At 66.7% G+C, this 17905-nt stretch overlaps 1 protein-coding gene across 1 annotated transcript in view; it reads left to right on the plus strand.

Annotated features, from left to right (window-relative positions):
* The window catches only part of RYR1 (ryanodine receptor 1), a gene marked incomplete at its 5' end in the record, with an annotated part of 95427 nt that overhangs the window by 14740 nt on the left and 62782 nt on the right, over positions 1-17905 (plus strand). Inside the window, 21 exon segments of the mRNA XM_034792717.1 lie at positions 43-176; positions 495-736; positions 2153-2345; positions 2759-2975; positions 3481-3585; positions 4375-4478; positions 4848-4931; positions 5749-5908; positions 6604-6751; positions 7423-7628; positions 7996-8170; positions 9977-10185; positions 11168-11535; positions 12074-12203; positions 12534-12694; positions 13029-13194; positions 13341-13427; positions 13794-14020; positions 14620-15412; positions 16745-16945; positions 17655-17795. Coding sequence (XP_034648608.1) covers positions 43-176; positions 495-736; positions 2153-2345; positions 2759-2975; positions 3481-3585; positions 4375-4478; positions 4848-4931; positions 5749-5908; positions 6604-6751; positions 7423-7628; positions 7996-8170; positions 9977-10185; positions 11168-11535; positions 12074-12203; positions 12534-12694; positions 13029-13194; positions 13341-13427; positions 13794-14020; positions 14620-15412; positions 16745-16945; positions 17655-17795 — 4251 coding nt within the window.

Genomic DNA, 17905 nt, shown 5'->3' on the forward strand with positions numbered 1-17905 from the left:
CAGGGGAAACCCTAGCGCTGTCTCCTCTCCCTGTCCCAGTAGGTCCTCGACGTGCTCTGCTCTCTGTGCGTCTGCAACGGGGTGGCCGTGCGCTCCAACCAGAACCTCATCACCGAGAATCTGCTCCCGCGCCGCGACCTGCTCCTGCAGACCAGCCTCATTAACTACGTCACCAGGTGAGGGCGGGGCTCACTTACTCCCTGCCCTGTACAGCTGTTAAACCGTCCTCCTGCCCCACCCCAGAGGTGGCTGCATCCCAGCGCCGGGCAAGGGGTCCCTGTACAAACAGCCCCCACGCCCCACCCCAGAGGTGGCTGCATCCCAGCGCCAGGTGAGGGGTCCCTGTACAAACAGCCCCTGTGCTCCACCCCAGAGGTGGTAGTACCGTGTAGTTTGCAAGGTGCGTAACGTGCGCTGGGGGAGTGGGGGGTACCTCCCCACCCCCCCACCCCCCCCCCCCCCCTGCTGACCCCCCCCCCCTCTCTGCCCTGTAGCCTGCGCCGCCTCTTGTTCCGGGGCACGCACGAGGGCTCGACGCAGTACAAGAAGTGGTACTACGAGCTGATTGTGGATTACGTGGAGCCCTTCGTCACGGCGCAGGCCACCCACCTGCGCGTGGGCTGGGCCATGACCGAGGGCTACAGCCCCTACCCCGGGGGCGGGGAGGGCTGGGGCGGCAACGGCGTGGGGGACGACCTGTACTCCTTTGGCTTCGACGGCCTGCACCTCTGGTCAGGTACGAGCCCCGCTCTGCCCAGGGCCTGCCTGCTTGGCCGCTCTGGCGGGCGTGCAAAGGAGCAGGCATGGGGGTGCTGCAGAGGGAGGCCCCCTCTTGCACACTCACGTGCTCTCTTTGGCATGTGATTTTGCACCCCGTCCTGCATGCACCTATGCACGCCCTTGCACGCGTTGTCTTGTGCATGCTCTTTTCACACTCAGGTTCTTGCATACTCTTTGCACACGAACACACCCTTATGCATGCACATTATCTTGTGTGCACTGCCTTGCACGCTTATTGCATGCTCACTCGTGCATGCTCTTATGCGCACCCTATTTCTCTTTTGCACACTTCTGTGCACATCGACATTCACTTGCTTGTTCTTGCACACATGTTCAGTGCACACTCACTCATCCACTCTTGTGCACACATTCTGTTGTGTGTTCTCTTTTGCACACTTGCTCACGCACACATTCTCTCATGTGCTGACACACTGTCTCGCACACTTGTTGCACACTGAGCCATGCACACTTATGCCCACACTATTTCACTCGCACGTTCTTTTGCACTCTGATGTGCACACGGATGCTCTTCCACGGCCTCCTGCACAGTCATTACTCAGGTCCTCACACAAACGGACACTCTCTTGTGCATTCTCTCTGGCACTCTTCTGCCTACCCTTTGCACCCTGTGGGAAACTGCACCGTCTGTTGCTTGACCTCGCTTTGGCTCGGTATGAAATAGATTCAGGGGCCGAAATCGCCAGTGTCAGTCCGGGGGATTGCGAAAAGTCAGTGAGGAGCTAGCGGAGGAACAGAGGCTCGGTACGATCCCAGCAGCCGGGAAGCCGTGCCGTGCAGCGTCGTTACGTTCACCGTGCGCAGCAGGTTTGCTCCCTGGATGACGCCCCTAAAGTCACCTGTTTATACCTAACCTGTGGACGACTCCAGGGGCTGCAACTACATTTACCCAGCCAGCTTCCCGGCTCAACTCTCTGGCGTCCCGGTGCACCCCTTCTCTCCGTCGCTGGTTCCAACGGGCGCGAAGGCAGCTCCTCACCTTGTGCCAGGCCAGAGCAGTCCTACGTCTTGTCTTTCTCCTTTGGGACATGCCAGGGCGAATGGGCGAACACCCGCGTGCCCCGAGCCGGCGCTGGGCTCAGCCCAGGCATGCCGGGATCCCTGGCGTCGGAGAAGAGCGTAGGCCAGGTTCGGCTCTGGAGCGGCTGCTTGTGCCGAATGCAGACGTGTGGCCGCGGGGCGCGGAGGTTACTAGCCAGCATGCCTCGGTCAGCACCCGCCGCCCCCTCCTTGCACCCGCGTTTCTCTCCCCCTCGGCCTTTCTTCCTTTCTTTTTGCACCCGCGCTCCGCCCCGCCCCTTGCGCGCGCCACTCAGCCCGGCGTCTCACCGGCCTCTCGTCTCCGCCCGCGCAGGTCGCGTGGCCCGCGCCGTGGCCTCGCCCGGCCAGCACACGCTGGCGGCCGACGACGTGGTGAGCTGCTGTCTGGACCTGAGCGTGCCCAGCATGTCCTTCCGCATCAACGGCTTCCCCGTGCAGGGCATGTTCGAGAACTTCAACGTGGACGGGCTCTTCTTCCCCGTGGTCAGCTTCTCCGCAGGCATTAAGTGAGCCGGGACCCCGGGCTGGGACGGGGGGTAGGGAGCAGGGGTGAGAAGGGGGATTCGGGGTGGGGAGGAGGAATTGGGGAAGGCGAGGGCGAAGAGGGGCTGACCAGGATGGGGAAGGGGCTGGCGGGAGGGAGTTGATGGGGTTGCGGGAGGGGTGGAGGAATAGGGGGTTGCCAGGGAGGAGAGGGCGGTTGTGGGGGATGGGGTGGGAGAATTGGTGGGGGGAGGAGCGGGGGGACAGAAGCGGGGGTGGGGGCCAGCAGGGAGGGGGAATCCAGGGAGGGGGGCTGCGGGGGAGGAGAAGGCCGTTGGGGGGCTGGGGGGAGAATTGGTGGGGGGAGGAGTGGGGAGGGGGAATCCAGAAAAGCGGGCTGTGGGGGAGGGGTCCAGCGTTCACCATCCCCCCACAGGGTCCGCTTCCTCCTGGGGGGCCGCCACGGCGACTTCAAGTTCCTGCCCCCCCCGGGCTACACGCCCAGCTTCGAGGCCCTGCTGCCCCGCGAGCGGATGCGGGTGGAGCCCATCAAGGAGTACAGGCAGGACGTGGGCAACGTCCGCAGTCTGCTGGGGCCCACCCAGGCCCTGTCCCACACGGCCTTCACCCCCTGCCCCGTCGACACCCAGCAGGTAGTGCCCCCGGGGCCCCGGCCTGAGTAGGAGGGGCCCCGCCTGGCTCTGGGGGTGGGCTTGGGGGAGGGGCCCCACCTGGCTCTGGGGGTGGGCTTGGGGAGGGGACCCTGCCTGGCTCCGGGGGCAGGGTTCAGGGAAGGGGCCCCGCCTGGCTTTCGGGATTTGGGGGAGGGGAGCCTGCCTGGCTCTGGGGAGTGGGGCCCTGCCTGGCTTTGGGGGGGGATTCAGGGGAGGGGCCCCACCTGGCCTGGGGGGGACCCTGCCTGGCTGGGGGGGGGGTTGGGGGAAGAGACCCCCACCTAGTCTGGGGGCAGGGGTTGGGAGGCTGTGGGGGGGCGGGGGATGGGTCCAGCCTGGCCTCAGGGCTGTGGGGAGCCGCCCAGTGCACATTGCCCCCAGGCGCTGACCCCCCGCTTGCCGGGGGGGCCGGGACCCGCTCGGGGGTGTCCCCCAAGGCAGGGCTGGCCAGGCTGGGGGGCCCGTCTAACCCCTGTCCCCACAGATCGTCCTCCCCCCACACCTGGAGAGGATCCGTGAGAAGCTGGCAGAGAATATCCACGAGCTGTGGGCGCTGACCCGGATCGAGCAGGGCTGGACCTACGGGCCTGTGAGTGCCCCACTGAACCCCCCGTGGGCCTGCGAGTGCCCCCCATAGCTCCCTACAGGGCCATGAGTGCCCCACTGCACCCCCCGTGGGCCTGCGAGTGCCCCCCATAGCTCCCTACNGCACCCCCCCTGGGGCCTGCGAGTGCCCCTGTACCCCCTACAGGCCCCTGCCTACCCCCCATCCGTCCTTACTGCTTCCCACCGGGGAGCGCTTCTGCTCCTGCTCCAACCTCTCCCCCCTGTGACTGGCAGCTGCCCCCGGGCGGGAGGGGGGGTGTCGCTGAGGGGTGGGTACCAGCTACCCCACCGGCTGCCAGCCCTTGGGTCCTGCTTTTCAGATGGATTACCTGGCAGCCAGCCCAGCCCCGGACCCCCCCAGACCCTGCCCCCCCAAAGCCACCCAGCCCAGACTCTGCCCCCGAGAACCGTGTAGCCCAACCCCTGCCCCATAGAACAACCCAGCCTGGCCCACCCCCTGCCCCCCAGAGCTCCCCAGCCTGGCCCAGACCCTGCCCCCTATGCACCCCCCTGTCTGGGCTGTGCCCAGGACCCCCAGAACTGCCCAGCCTGGCCTAGCCCATGCCCCCCAGAACCACCGAGCCCAGCCTGTGCCCCCAAAACTTCCAGCCTGTACCCCCAGAATCGCCCAGCCCCGTGCCCCCCGAATACCCCAGCTCAGCCCCTTTCCCAGGCCTTTCCCAGAACCCACTGCTGGTGCTGGCTGAGTGGGGGTTGGGAGGGACTCGGGTCGGGGTGTCAGTGGGTCGCTGACCCCTCGTCCCCCCGTCAGATCCGGGACGACAACAAGCGGCTTCACCCCTGCCTGCTGGATTTCTACAGCCTGCCCGAGCCAGAGAGGAACTACAACCTGCAGATGTCGGGGGAGACCTTGAAGTGAGCCGGGGGACGGGGGAGATGGGGGGTAACGTCAGCGGGGACTCGGAAACATGGGGGAGGAGGGGCTGAGCACGTGGGGGGCTGAGACCCCTCTCCATGCTAGAGGGTGGGTGAGGAAAGTCCAGCTGGGATGGGGGGAGGATTGGGATGGGGGAGAGGGGGTGGCAGCTGAGCAGGGGGACGGGATGGGGGGCTTATCTCTTGCGGGGGTGACAGCGGAGGGAAGGGGTGCGGGACTCGTCTCTGGGGGGCGGGGGGATGCGGTGGGGGCTCATCTCGGGGGAGGGGGACTCGTTTCTGGGGGCCGGAGCCTCTGTCGGGGAGCTGACACCCCTCCCCATTGATGTCCCCCCCCCCCCCCCGCAGGACGCTGCTGGCGCTGGGCTGTCACGTGGGCATGGCCGACGAGAAGGCCGAGGAGAACCTCAAGAAGACCAAGCTGCCCAAAACGTGGGTGTGCTGGGGGGGAAGGGGAGCCCCGGGGGGGAGGGGGGAGCCTGGGGGGACGTGACCCCCATGGAGCCGGCCAAGGCTCCACCGGCCCCAGGACGTCGCCCCCGGGCAGTGCTTGGCCTGGGCCTGTTGAACCTTTGAGCCCCGGGGTGACCAAATAAATCGGGGGGGGGACATGCTGGAGATCTGGGGCACGGGTGACGGAGCCGCGGAGACCCCGTCAGTGTGCCAGACCTCCGCAGGGTCACGCGCTGTCCCTGGGGCGAGCCACGTGGTCTCCCCGCCTCCTGGGACCGGCCCTCGGGGCCCCCAGCCCCCCCCTGCTTCACGCCGGGAGCGCCCTGCAACCAGGCCCAGATTCATGCCCCCCCACTCCCCCGCCCCGTTCCCGGCTCCGGAGCGACTCGCAGCCGTCTGGGCCAGTCCGAGCCCCTGAGTCTCAGTCCAGGCGCCTCTCCCCTGTCTCCAGCCGTCCCCACTTAACAACCCTCCTGGCCCCCCCTCAGGCCTTCGTCCCCCCTGGCTCTGTAAGGCAGGTGGGGCCGTCCAGGTGTTCTAGGTGCCAAAGGTCTGGGCAGTTGGAGTGGCCAGTGTCATCTGGGACTTTCCATGGGCCCCAGGCGTGGGTCTCTGCCCACTGCCTCCTTAACCAGGCACCACATAGGGGAAACCGAGGCACGCACAATGGAAATTTCCCGCTCCGTCACTGGGGGTGGGGATACTAGGCTCGATCAGCTGGGGAGGGGGAGATACTGGGTTAGATGGAGATGGAGGTTGATTGGCAGGTCCTAGCGCAAAGCCCCTCCCCCGGCAGGTACATGATGTCCAATGGCTACAAGCCGGCCCCGCTGGACCTGGCCCACGTCAAGCTGACCCCGGCCCAGAACACGCTGGTGGACAAGCTGGCCGAGAACGGCCACAACGTGTGGGCCCGGGACCGCGTCAGCCAGGGCTGGACCTACAGCATCGTGCAGGTAGGGGGCTGGGGCTGGGGCTGGGGGAGGGGACTGCTGGGGGGCCAGGGTATGGGGGGCTGGGGAGGTTCCTGGGGTGGCCTGGAGGATCGTTACCGCCCGCTCTGTGCCAGGGTGAGCGGGCGTTGGGTCGTCTTCTGTTTCATGATGGAACCAGGCATTGCATCCAGTGGTTAGATCGGATGGGGGGCTGGGAGCCAGGACTCCTGGGTTCTCTCCCTGGCTCTGGGAGGGGAGTGGGGTCTAGTGGTGAGAACAGGGAGCTGGGAGCCAGGACTCCTGGGTTCTCTCCCCGGTTCTGGGAGGGGAGTGGGGTCTAGTGGTTAGAACAGGGGAGGGCTGGGAGCCAGGACTCCTGGGTTCTCTCCCCGGCTGTGGGAGGGGAGTGGGGTCTAGTGGTGAGAACAGGGGCCTGGGAGCCAGGATTCCAGGGTTTTCCCCCTGCCTCATTCCCCATCAGTGACCCAGGGCCGTGGTCCATCCCTGCTTGGCAAGTGGCTGTGTGGGGGCGGGGTGGGAGCGACATGAGGTTGGTGCTTTGAGATCCGCAGGGGGACGGGCAGCAGCCGGAGCAGCTCCTCCCAGCCGGGCCCAGGCCATCGGCTGGGTTTGGACTGGCTCGAGAGCAGCTCCTCTTGGTTTCCCCCCGTCCCGTGTGTGTCCGTGGCGTGTGCGTGGCGTGTGCGTGTCACCAGGACATCAAGAACAAGCGGAACCCGCGCCTGGTGCCCTACAACCTGCTGGACGAACGGACCAAAAAAACGAACCGCAACAGCCTGTGCGAGGCCGTGCGAACGCTGATCGGCTACGGCTACAACATCGAACCCCCCGACCAGGAGACCTGTGAGTGCCCCCGGGGCCCCTCCCGCCCTCCCCTGGGGCCCCCCTTCTCTCCTCCCTCTGGGGCCCCTCCCACCCGGACCCCTTCTCTCCTCTTCCTGGGGCCCAGGGGAGAGTGGGAGGGGTCCCTCCTGCTCCTGGGGCCCCCCTTCTCTCCTCCCTCTGGGGCCCCTCCCCCAGACCGCTCCTGCCCTCACCTGGGCAGCCCCCCCTTCACCGCTCCCCCTGAAGCCCCCTCCTGCCCCCTCATCTCCCCTCCCCCTGGAGCCCCCTCTTGCCCTCTACCAGGCCCCCCTCCTGCCCTCCCCTGGGTCCCCTCCCCTGGACCCCTCTTGCCCTCCCCTAGGCCCTCCTTGTCTCCTCCACTCCCCTGACCCCCCGCCGTGGAGAGGGGGTAGTGGGGAGGGTGGTTGAGTGGTGGAGGGGCACAGGGCTGGTAGGGAAGGCAGGGAGGGGGTGTTGAGATGCGGGGGAGGGCAGTGATGTGTGAGGGTGGGGATGGGGTGGAGGGAGGGGGGGCAGGGAGGGGATGGGGAAGGGACAGGTGAGGGGTGGTGAGGTCTGGGGGCGGGGAGCGATGTGTGAGGGTGGGGATGGGGCGGGGGTGTGTGTGATGGAGGCCCAGGAGGCAGGCAGGCCTTGGGGCGCGGGCTGACCCTGCCCTCGCCCCGCAGCGGCCCAGGGAGTGCCCACGGTGCGCTCGGAGCGGGTACGGGTTTTCCGGGCAGAGCAGTGCTACGCTGTGCGGGTCGGGAGGTGGTACTTCGAGTTCGAGGCGGTGACCACGGGCGAGATGCGCGTGGGCTGGGCCCGGCCGGACGTGCGCCCCGACGTGGAGCTGGGGGCCGACGAGCTCGCCTACGTTTTCAACGGCCACCGGGTGAGTGGTGGAGGGACTGGACCCGCCCCCAATCGTTCCCCCCCAGCCTGGTATCCGACCGCCCTCCGGGTCACCCAATGAGCCCCCCAGATCAGCCCAACAGGACCCCCCAGCCTGTTGTCCCCCTGGATCAAACTAATAACCTGCCCTAGCCCTGTATCCCCCCCGCCACTACAGGCCAGGCCCCCCCATGGGCCCATCTAGCCCAGCGTCCTGTCCCCTCCTGGGGTCCTGCCCTTTGGTGCATTACCCTCTGGCCGTGCTGGGCCAGCGCCTCCCGCCCACCCTGGCCATCACGCCCCATGTCACCAGCCTGGGCCCCGGCGCCTTTCCCGGCTGCTGACCCCCCCACTCCCACCCCCACCAGGGCCAGCGCTGGCACGTCGGCAGTGAGCCCTTCGGCCGCTCCTGGCAGCCGGGCGACGTGGTCGGCTGCATGATCGACCTGACCGAGAACCACATCATGTTCACGCTCAACGGGGAGATGCTGATCAGTGACTCGGGCTCCGAGCTGGCCTTCAAGGACATCGAAATCGGAGAAGGTGAGGGGCTGGCTGCCCGGACGCCTGGGTTCTCCCTGCCTCTGAGAGGGGAGTCGGGGCTCGTGGTTAGAGTGGGGGGGGGTTGGGTGCCAGGACTCCTGGGTTCTGTCCCTGCCTCTGGGATGGGAGTAGGGGATAGTGGTTAGAGCAGGGGGCTGGGAGCCGGGATGCCTGGGTTCTCCCCAGCTCTGGGATGGGAGTGGTGGCTTTTCGCTGGAGTTGGGGGGACTGGGTTTTGTTCCTGGCGTGGGCACGGACATGTCTGATGTCTCCTCTCTGCACCCTCCTTCCCCCGTGTGGGGGGTGTGACGATGCTGCCTGTGGGCACCAGCTGAGGTCACTCAATCAGGGTGAACTGCAAAAGGAACAGGGCAGACAAACCCCAGAAGCTGGTGGTTATTCCAATGCTTAGATTTACCAACCAGCTTCTGTAGGACCTCACTGGTTACTCAGAAACTCAAACAACGCAGTTCCCTTAAAGTACCCAGCCTCAGGCCTCCCTCCAGACACACCTGTCAGATATGATGATGATTACTGAAAATCTTATCTCATCATATAAAAGACAAGGTTCTTCCAATCCCAAAGGATCAGCCACATACCCAGGTCCAATGATAACTTAGATCTGACCCAACATACACGCTATAGTCAATTCTTGTTAACTAAACTAAAAGTTATTATAAAAGAAAAGAGAGAGTTGGTTAAAAGATCAATATACAGACAGACTTGAATTCAATTCTTGAGGTCCAGATACACTGCCGAGATGAGCTTGTTTGTGGTTGCCAAAAGTCCTTTTAGAAATAGTCCCATAGGCACCAACTTCCTCCGGTGTCGGTGGGTGCCCGCACCCCCCTGCCCATTTCCCCGCCCCTGGGCCCGCCCCCTTTCCAACCCCATCCCAAAAGTCCCTGCCCTAACTCCGCCCCCTCCCTGCCCCTATTGGATCCCTTCCCCAAATCCCCGCCCCGGCCTCGCCTCTTCATCCAGCACGCCACGTTCCCCCTCCTCCCTCCCTGCCCTGCGAATCAGCTGTTTCGCGGCACAAGTGCTAGGAGGGAGGGGGGAGAAGCAGGACGCGGAGGCGCGCTCGTGGAGGAAGCAGAGTTAACTGGAGTGGTGGGGGGCGGGGAGCTGCCGGTGCTCTTTTTCCATGGGTGCTCCAGCCCCAGAGCACCCACGGAGTCGGCGCCTATGAATAGTCCATAGGTTATAGTCCAATGAGCATATTCAGGGTGGCTCCAGTCAGTGACTGGGGATCTCAATCCTTGTGGCTTAAGGTTTCCCCCTCTTGAACCCAAAGCAGATTTGAGATGCAGAAGGATCGTGTCCCAGGGTTCTTACACATTTCCAGCGGCCTTTCGGTCTGAGACAACAATAGGCCTAACTCTCCTTCTCCCAAACGTCCTGGCAATGAGCCCAGGGGGAATTTATCCAGTACACAGTTCAGATCCAGGTGACCACAACCTTCAAAGAGCCAGAGAGACCATGTGTCTTCCTACATCTTAATACTGTTCTCCTTTTTTGATCTCAATCGACAAGACTTGTTTGCTTACATCGCAAGCCCTGAGCAAACCGCTCCCCTTCCATCTCCGCCAGTGCGGCGCATGTCCCAGCCCTGGTCCTTTACAGATCTGCCTAGCCAGTCTCTAAGGTCCAGGTCAGTCTGGGAGGGAATTAACTCTTTCTGGCCCTGTCACCTTTCAGTGATAATTGTATTACACTCCTAAGGTCACAGGGGGGCATGCCGACCTTGGGCGGGGAGGGGTGCTAGGCCGGGCTGACCCTGCTGGGCCCTGCCCTGTCTTGCAGGCTTCCTCCCGGTGTGTAGCCTGGGCCTGGGCCAGGTGGGACGGCTGAACCTAGGCCAGGAGGTCAGCAGCCTGCGGTACTTCCCCATCTGCGGGCTGCAGGAGGGCTTCGAGCCCTTCGCCATCAACATGAAACGCGACATCAGCATGTGGTTCAGCAAGAGCCTGCCGCAGTTCTCCCCCATCCCCCCCGAGCACCCCCACTACGAGGTGAGGGGCCCGCCGCGGGGGGGGGCCGAGCCCCATGGGGGGGGGAGCCACCAGGGGGCTCAGTCCAGTGCCCCATGGGGAGGGGGGAGCCAAGGGGGGCTCGGCCCGGGGCCCCATGGGGATGAGGGAGCCCCCGGGGTGTTCGGCCTGGAGCCCCGTGGGGAGGGGGGAGCCAAGGGGGGCTCAGCCCAGAGCCCAGTGGGGAGAGAGGAGCCATGGGAGGGGCTTGGCCCAGTGCCCCGTGGGGAGGGGGGAGCCACCAGGGAGCTCGGCCCAGTGCCCCGTGGGGAGGGGGGAGCCAAGGGGGGCTTGGCCTGGGGCCCCGTGGGGATGGGGGAGCCCCCGGGGGGCTTGGCCCGGGGCCCCGTGGGGAGAGCGGAGCCATGGGGGGGCTCGGCCTGGAGCCCAGTGGGGAGAGCGGAGCCGTGGGGGGGCTCGGCCTGGAGCCCAGTGGGGAGAGCGGAACTGTGGGGGGGCTCCCTGCCCCAGGGCCGAGGGGGCAGCTGCCGGGAAGCCGGGCGCTTGCTGCCTCCGTCAGTAGTCCCCTTCGGTGTGCAGACCTCACGGGACGCCCGTGGGTGAACCGTAGAGCCGATATCTGCTGCAGGGGATCCCTGTGAACGCCAGTGCCCCCTGTTGTCCGTCCCCCCCCCCTGCCAGCTGGCACCAAGGGCTCCCTGGCTTACAGCCTGGGCCCCACTCTGGGGAGCCCCTCTCTCTTGAGACCCGACAGGGGCCAGGTTGTGGGCTGCTCCGGGACTCCTGCCCCCCCCGTTCCAAACCAGCCCCCCACCCTGCACCGTCTCTCCCAGATTGCGCCCAGCCCGGACGTGCAGCCGCGCCCAGGCGGGGTTTAGCGTCCCCCTGGCTCAGGACGTCCTTAGGGTGGCGCAGAGCCCGGCGGGTTCACGTCGATCTGGGCTCCGCCTCTGTGCACGCCCCCCGAGCCGGGCCGTCCCCTCCTGACTCCGCTCCCCGGCAGGTGTCGCGCATCGACGGCACGGTGGACAACCCGCCCTGCCTGAAGCTGACGCACCGGACCTTCGGCTCGCAGAACGCGGTGAGCGAGTTGCTCTTCCTCCGGCTCAGCATGCCCGTGGAGTTCCACGAGAAGTTCAAGTGCACGGCGGGGGCCACGCCCCTCACCCGCGCCCTCACCATCCCCGAGGAGGACGTCAAGGACGTGGACCTCGACTCCGAGTTCGAGGTGCTCCGGAAGTCGGCCGGCCGTAAGGAGGCCGAGGAGGCCGAGAAGGAGAAGCAGGGGGGGCCCCTGGCCTCCCCCAAGGAGCCCCCCAGGGCGGAGAACGAGAAGGACGCGGCATCGGAGAAGAGCAAAATCAAGAGGGGGTGAGAGCCTCTAGGAGACGGCGGGGGTGGGGGGCGCGGGTAATGGGATATGGGGCCTTTCCCCTCCGGGGGCACTGTCCCCGATCCAGCCCCAGGACAGGGATCGGGGGGGCAGGGAACGGGGCACGGGGCCTTTCCCCTCCGGGGGCACTGGCCCCGATCCAGCCCCAGGACAGGGATCAGGGGGGCAGGGAACGGGGCACGGGGCCTTTCCCCTCTGGGGGCACTGGCCCGGATCCAGCCCCAGGACAGGGATCAGTGGGGCAGGGAACGGGGCACGGGGCCTTTCCCCTCTGGGGGCACTGGCCCCGATCCAGCCCCAGGACAGGGATTGGGGGGCAGGGAATGGGGCACGGGGCCTTTCCCCTCTGTCTCTAACGAGTGAAGCCCATCCCCCTAGTTCCCAGTGACTGGGCCTCCCGCGGCGCCCGCCTGCCCCCCACTGGACACAGGCTCTTTCCCTGGCTGGGCCAGGCTGAGCGGTGTCGGGGGGGTGGGCACTCACTCCCAGCTCCCCACATCTTTGCCCCCCCCCCAGCTTCCTGTTCAAGGCGAAGAAGGCCGCGTTCATCACCCCGCCCCCGGCGGTGCCCTCTGTGCAGCGCCTGGAGGAAGACGTGGTGCCCGACGACCGCGACGACCCCGAGATCATCATGAACACCACCACGGTACCGGGCTGGGGCGGCGCTAAGGGGCGCTGTGCTGCAGGGAGCGGGGGGCTCAGCAGGGGACGCTGTGGGGTAGGGAGCGGGGGGCTCAGCAGGGGGCGCTGTGGGGTAGGGAGTGGGGGGCACAGCAGGGNGGGGGGGGGGGGGGGGGGGGGGGGGGGGGGGGGGGGGGGGGGGGCACAGCAGGGGGCGCTCTGCCCCGTCCGTGCTGACCCCAATGTGGCGCTGGGGTGGCTGCTGCGGGGGGCGGGCATGGACTCTCCTCTCTCAGGCTGTGGGGTTGGTGCCAGCCAAGCTGATGGCCCCTTCTTCTGGCGCACCCCCCTCCAGTACTACCACTCGGTGCGGATCTTCGCGGGCCAGGAGCCCACCTGCGTCTGGGTGGGCTGGGTCACCCCCGACTACCATCAGCACGACATGACCTTCGACCTGAGCAAGGTGCGCACCGTCACCGTCACCATGGGCGACGACCAGGGCCACATCCACGACAGGTGAGGGGGGCCGGCCGCGGCCAGCGTCCACTGCTCAGCACCGTGGGGCTCGGGGGGGGGGCAGATTGGGGAGCAGGGGGTGATCCTCAGGGGGCGCTGGGTGGATGCCAAGGAGGGGGGGTGTCACGGGGATGTGGGGCGGAAGGCCCTGGCACGGGAGGCCATGGGGCAGAAGGGCAAGAGGTCACGGGGTGGAGTTCATGGGCCAGGGAGACGAAAGGCCACAGGTGGAAGGGGTAGGAGGCCTTGGGGACGTGGGGGCGTGGAGTAGGTGGCTGTGGGTGTGGGGGGGGGGATGGATCAGTTACCCCTGGGCCCACCCCTCTCCCAACAGCATCAAACGCAGCAATTGCTACCTGGTGTGGGGCGGGGAGTTCGTGAGCAGCGGGCAGCAGACCCGGGTCAGCACCGTCGACCTGGTGCTCGGCTGCCTGGTCGACCTGGCCACGGGGCTCATGACCTTCACGGCCAACGGCAAGGAGATCAACACCTTCTACCAGGTGAGCTGCACAGCTGGGGTCCCCCCACCCCCGCAGCCAGTGGGTCTGCGCCCTGGCCTGGCCTGGGAGCTGGCGCCCCTTAGAGGGGACAGGCCCCGCAGACCCGCTGCCTCCGGGCCGTCTCTCACTCCCTGCGTTTGGGCCAGGTGGAGCCGAACACCAAACTCTTCCCGGCCGTCTTCGTCCTTCCCACGAGCCAGAATGTCATCCAGTTCGAGCTGGGCAAGATGAAGGTAGGGGTGGCCCTGGGGTGCCCCCTCCCCACCCTCCCGCACAGCTGGGCTCCCTCCAACCTGCCCCGCCCCTGCCCCCTGGCACAGCTGGGTTCCTTCACCCTGCCCCCTGGCACAGCTGGGCAGGTTGTGCCAATGAGTGCCTGGAAGGGATTTGCTTTGAGATTTAAGCGCAATCACTCTGCCTGTTCTGTGTGGGGACTAGTGGGTCGGAAAAAGGGACTGTGTCTCAGACTCCTGGGTTCTCTCCCCAGCTCTGGGAGGGGAGTGGGGTCTAGTGGTTAGAGTGGGGGGGCTGGGAGCCAGGACTCCTGGGTTCTCTCCCAGCTCAGACAGTGATTCTCAGCCTCTCTCTGCCCCTGGCAGAACATCATGCCCCTCTCAGCCGCCATGTTCCACAGCGAGCGGAAGAACCCCGAGCCACAGTGCCCGCCGCGCCTCGTCATCCAGATGCTGACACCGGTGACATGGAGCCGCGTGCCGAACGAGTTCCTGACCGTGGAGACAGCCCGCATCAGCGACCGGCACGGCTGGATGGTGGAGTGCGGTGACCCCCTGGTCATGATGGCCTTGCACATCCCCGAGGAGAGCCGGTGAGCGCCCCTTTCTGGCACAGGCCCCCGGGGAGAACCCTGTCACCTCCATCACTGTGCTTGTACTAAAGCCCTGGAGCTGAGGGACCGACTCCATGAGCTGGCAGCAGTAGTAGGCTATTAACCTCTTGTCTCACTTCCCAGTGGCCGGTCCACTTCGGGAGCTATCTCGGTGCAAGCTAGGGAATGGCCCAACCCCCCCTCCAGGAACTGTTCTGTCCCCCGCACCTGGCTCCCTGCCAGAAGTGTGCTGCCTGGCTGACAAACAGCTGCTGTGTCCCAGCTCAGAGGTGGATGCATCTCAGTGGTGGAGGAAGCGATAAACTGAAGCACGGAGAGGGGGGAAAATTACTTTCTCCAAGGATGATTCATTGTCTCACTGTCAGACCCTGGTTAGAACCCAGGAGTCCTGGCTCCCAGCCCCCCTGCTCTAACCATTAGACCCCTCTCCCAGAGCTGGGGATAGAACCCAGGCGTCCTGGCTCCCAGCCCCCCTGCTCTAACCACTAGACCCCACTCCTCTCCCAGAGCTGGGAGAGAACCCAGGCGTCCTGGCTCCCAGCCCCCCTGCTCTAACCAATGGGCCCCACTCCCGGCAGGTGCATCGACATCCTGGAGCTGTCGGAGCAGCTGGCCCTGCTGACGTTCCAGCACCACTCGCTGCAGCTGTACTGCGCCGTGTGCGCCCTGGGCAACAACCGAGTGGCGCACGCCCTGTGCAGCCACGTGGACGAGTCCCAGCTGCTGTATGCCATCGAGAGCCCCCACCTGCCCGGCCCGCTGCGCAGCGGCTACTACGACCTCCTCATGAGCATGCACCTGGAGTCGGCCAAGCGGGCCCGGCTCACCATGAACAGCGAGTTCATCGTGCCCATGACGGACGCCACCAAGAGCATCCGGCTCTTCCCCGAGAACAGCCGGAAGCCCGGCCTGCCCGGCGTGGGCATCAGCACCTGCCTGCGCCCGCCCCTGCACTTCGCCCCGCCCTGCTTCGTCAGCACCAGCCCCGAGCGCTACCAGCTGAGCCCCGAGCTGCCGCTGGAGGCGCTGAAGCTGAAGGCGCTGGCCATGCTGACGGAGGCGGTGCAGGACGGCGGGCAGCACAGCCGGGACCCGGTGGGCGGCAGCGTCCAATTCCACTTCGTGCCCGTCCTCAAGCTGGTCTCCACCCTGCTGGTCATGGGCGTCTTCGGGGACGAGGACGTGCGGCACATCCTGCGCATGATCGAGCCGGCCGTCTTCGGGGAGCCCGCCGAGGAGGAGCGGGGCGAGGCGGAGAAGCCGGAGGAGGAGGAGGGGGAGAAGGCCGGGGTGAAGGCTGGCGAGGAGGAGGCCGAGGAGCTGGAGGAGGGGCTGCTGCAGATGAAACTGCCCGAGTCGGTCAAGCTGCAGGTAAGAGACCCGCGGAGCGGGGGAACCCTGATCCTGCCCCCCTTCTTCTCACGCGCAGAGCGGGGGAACCCTGATCCTGCCCCCCTTCTTCTCACACGCAGAGCGGGGGAACCCTGATCCTGCCCCCCTTCTTCTCACGCGCAGAGCGGGGGGACCCTGATCCTGCCCCCCTTCTTCTCAGGCGCGGAGCGGGGGAACCCTGATCCTGCCCCCCTTCTTCTCAGGCGCGGAGCGGGGGAACCCTGTGTGACGAACTGGGACTGTTCTTGCTGGGGTGTGTGAATGCTGACAGGGGAGTGTGGCTGGGATAGTCTGCATTGGAGGATGGGAGACGGCCCGAGGGCGCATACCTGAGTGTGTAACATGAGAACCCAGGAAGGGGTTGAAGGCAGGTGACTCCTTAGCCCGGGAAACTGAACAAAGGCTGGGGGGGGGGGTCGCTGAAGGCAGAGTGCTGGAAGCGGGCTGGAGAGATGGCTGGGAGGCAGAGATGGCTCTGACCCCCCAAAGGAAGGTGGGCTGGGATGCCCTGGGACCCCAAGATGGACCTAACTGAGGGGGTCCTGTTGTCTGTGCCTGCAAGACCTGTCTTGGACTGTATTCCTGTCATCCAAATAAACCTTCTGCTTTACTGGCTGGCTGAGAGTCATGGTGAATCGCAGGAAGCCGGGGGTGCAGGGCCCTGAGTCCCCCGATACTCCGTGACACCCTGATCCTGCCCCCCTTCTTCTCAGGTCCCCCTTCTTCTCACGCGCGGAGCGGGGGAACCCTGATCCTGCCCCCCTTCTTCTCACGCGCAGAGCGGGGGGAACCCTGATCCTGCCCCCCTTCTTCTCACGCGCAGAGCAGGGGGGTCCCTGCCCCTGTCCCCGCCCCGTCCCCCATTTCCCCATAGCACAGAGTGGGGGACCCTGCCCCCGTCCCCCATCTCCCCATAGCACAGAGTAGGGGACCCTGCCCCCGTCCCCCGTCTCCTCGTGGTGCAGAGCAGGGGGACCCTGATCCTGCCCCCCTTCTTCTACGTGCAGAGTGGGGATCCCTACCCCCGTCCCCCCATAGCACGGAGTGGGGGGTCCCTGTCCCCGTCCCCCGTCTCTTTGTGGTGCAGAGCAGGGGGACCCTGATCCTGCCCCCCTTCTTCTCACGCACAGAGTGGGGTGGTCCCTGTCCCTGTCTCCCATCTCCCCATAGCACAGAGTGGGGGGTCCCTGCCCCGTCTCCCCGTGACACGGAGTGGGGGGTCCCCATCTCCACAGCATAGATGGCCTGTCCTTCCCTGCCATATCCCTGCCCCCCACCTCCCCCGGCGCTGACAGCCCATCCTCCCCGCAGATGTGCAACCTGCTGCAGTACTTCTGTGACCGGGAGCTGCAGCACCGGGTGGAGGCGATCATCGCCTTCTCGGAGCGCTACATGGACCGGCTCCAGAGCAACCAGCGCCAGCGCTATGGGCTCCTCATGCAGGCGTTCACCATGTCGGCCGCCGAGACCGCCCGGCGCACCCGCGAGTTCCGCTCACCCCCGCAGGAGCAGGTACGGCGCCTGGCCCCGGCACACTGCCTGGCACCTCACTGGCCCCTGTGCACCGCCTGGCCCCGGCACACTGCCTGGCACCTCACCGGCCCCGGCACACTGCCTGGCACNACCGCCTGGCCCCGGCACACTGCCTGGCACCTCACCGGCCCCGGCACACCGCCCGGCCCCAGCACATCGCCCGGCACCTCACCGGCCCCGGCAAACCGTCCAGCCCCAGCACATCGCCCGGCACCTCACCGGCCCCTGTGCAGCGCCCAGTCCTGGCACATCGCCCGACACCTCACCGGCCCCGGCACACCGCCCGGCCCCAGCACACAACCCGGCACCTCACTGGACCCGGCACACCGCCTGGCCCCAGCACACTGCCTGGCACCTCACCGGCCCCTGTGCACCGCCCAGTCCTGGCACATCGCCCAGCACCTCACCGGCCCCGGCACACCGCCCGGCCCCAGCACACAACCCGGCACCTCACCGGTCCCGGCAACTCACCGGCCCCGGCACACTGCCCAGCCCCTGGCCAGCCCTGGGACGTCCATGCGGCAGGGACGTGGGGGGGAATTGGGAGGGGGGCAGGGACTGGACCAGCCCGTGGGGCAAAGGGCCCAGGTGCTGGAGCAGCAGCAGGTCCAGCCCTGGCCCCTGCCTGCTCGTCCTCCCCTTCCCCCCCGTGCTCCCCGCGCCTCACCCTCTCCCCCCCCCCCCCCAGATCAACATGCTGCTGCACTTCAAGCAAGGGGCGGACGAGGAGGAGTGCCCGGTGCCCGAGGACATCCGTGACGAGCTGCTGGATTTCCACACCGACCTGCTGAGCCACTGCGGTGAGGGGCCCCCGCCCGTCCCGCTGGGTGTCTCCCCACCCCACCCCCACTGCCCAGGGCCCCGTCCCGCTGGGTGTCTCCCCATCCCACCCCCGCTGCCCAGGGCCCCGTCCCGCTGGGTGTCCCGTCCCCCCCACCC

This window comes from Trachemys scripta, chromosome 16 (genome assembly GCF_013100865.1).
Source record: "Trachemys scripta elegans isolate TJP31775 chromosome 16, CAS_Tse_1.0, whole genome shotgun sequence".
NCBI lineage: Eukaryota > Metazoa > Chordata > Testudines > Emydidae > Trachemys > Trachemys scripta.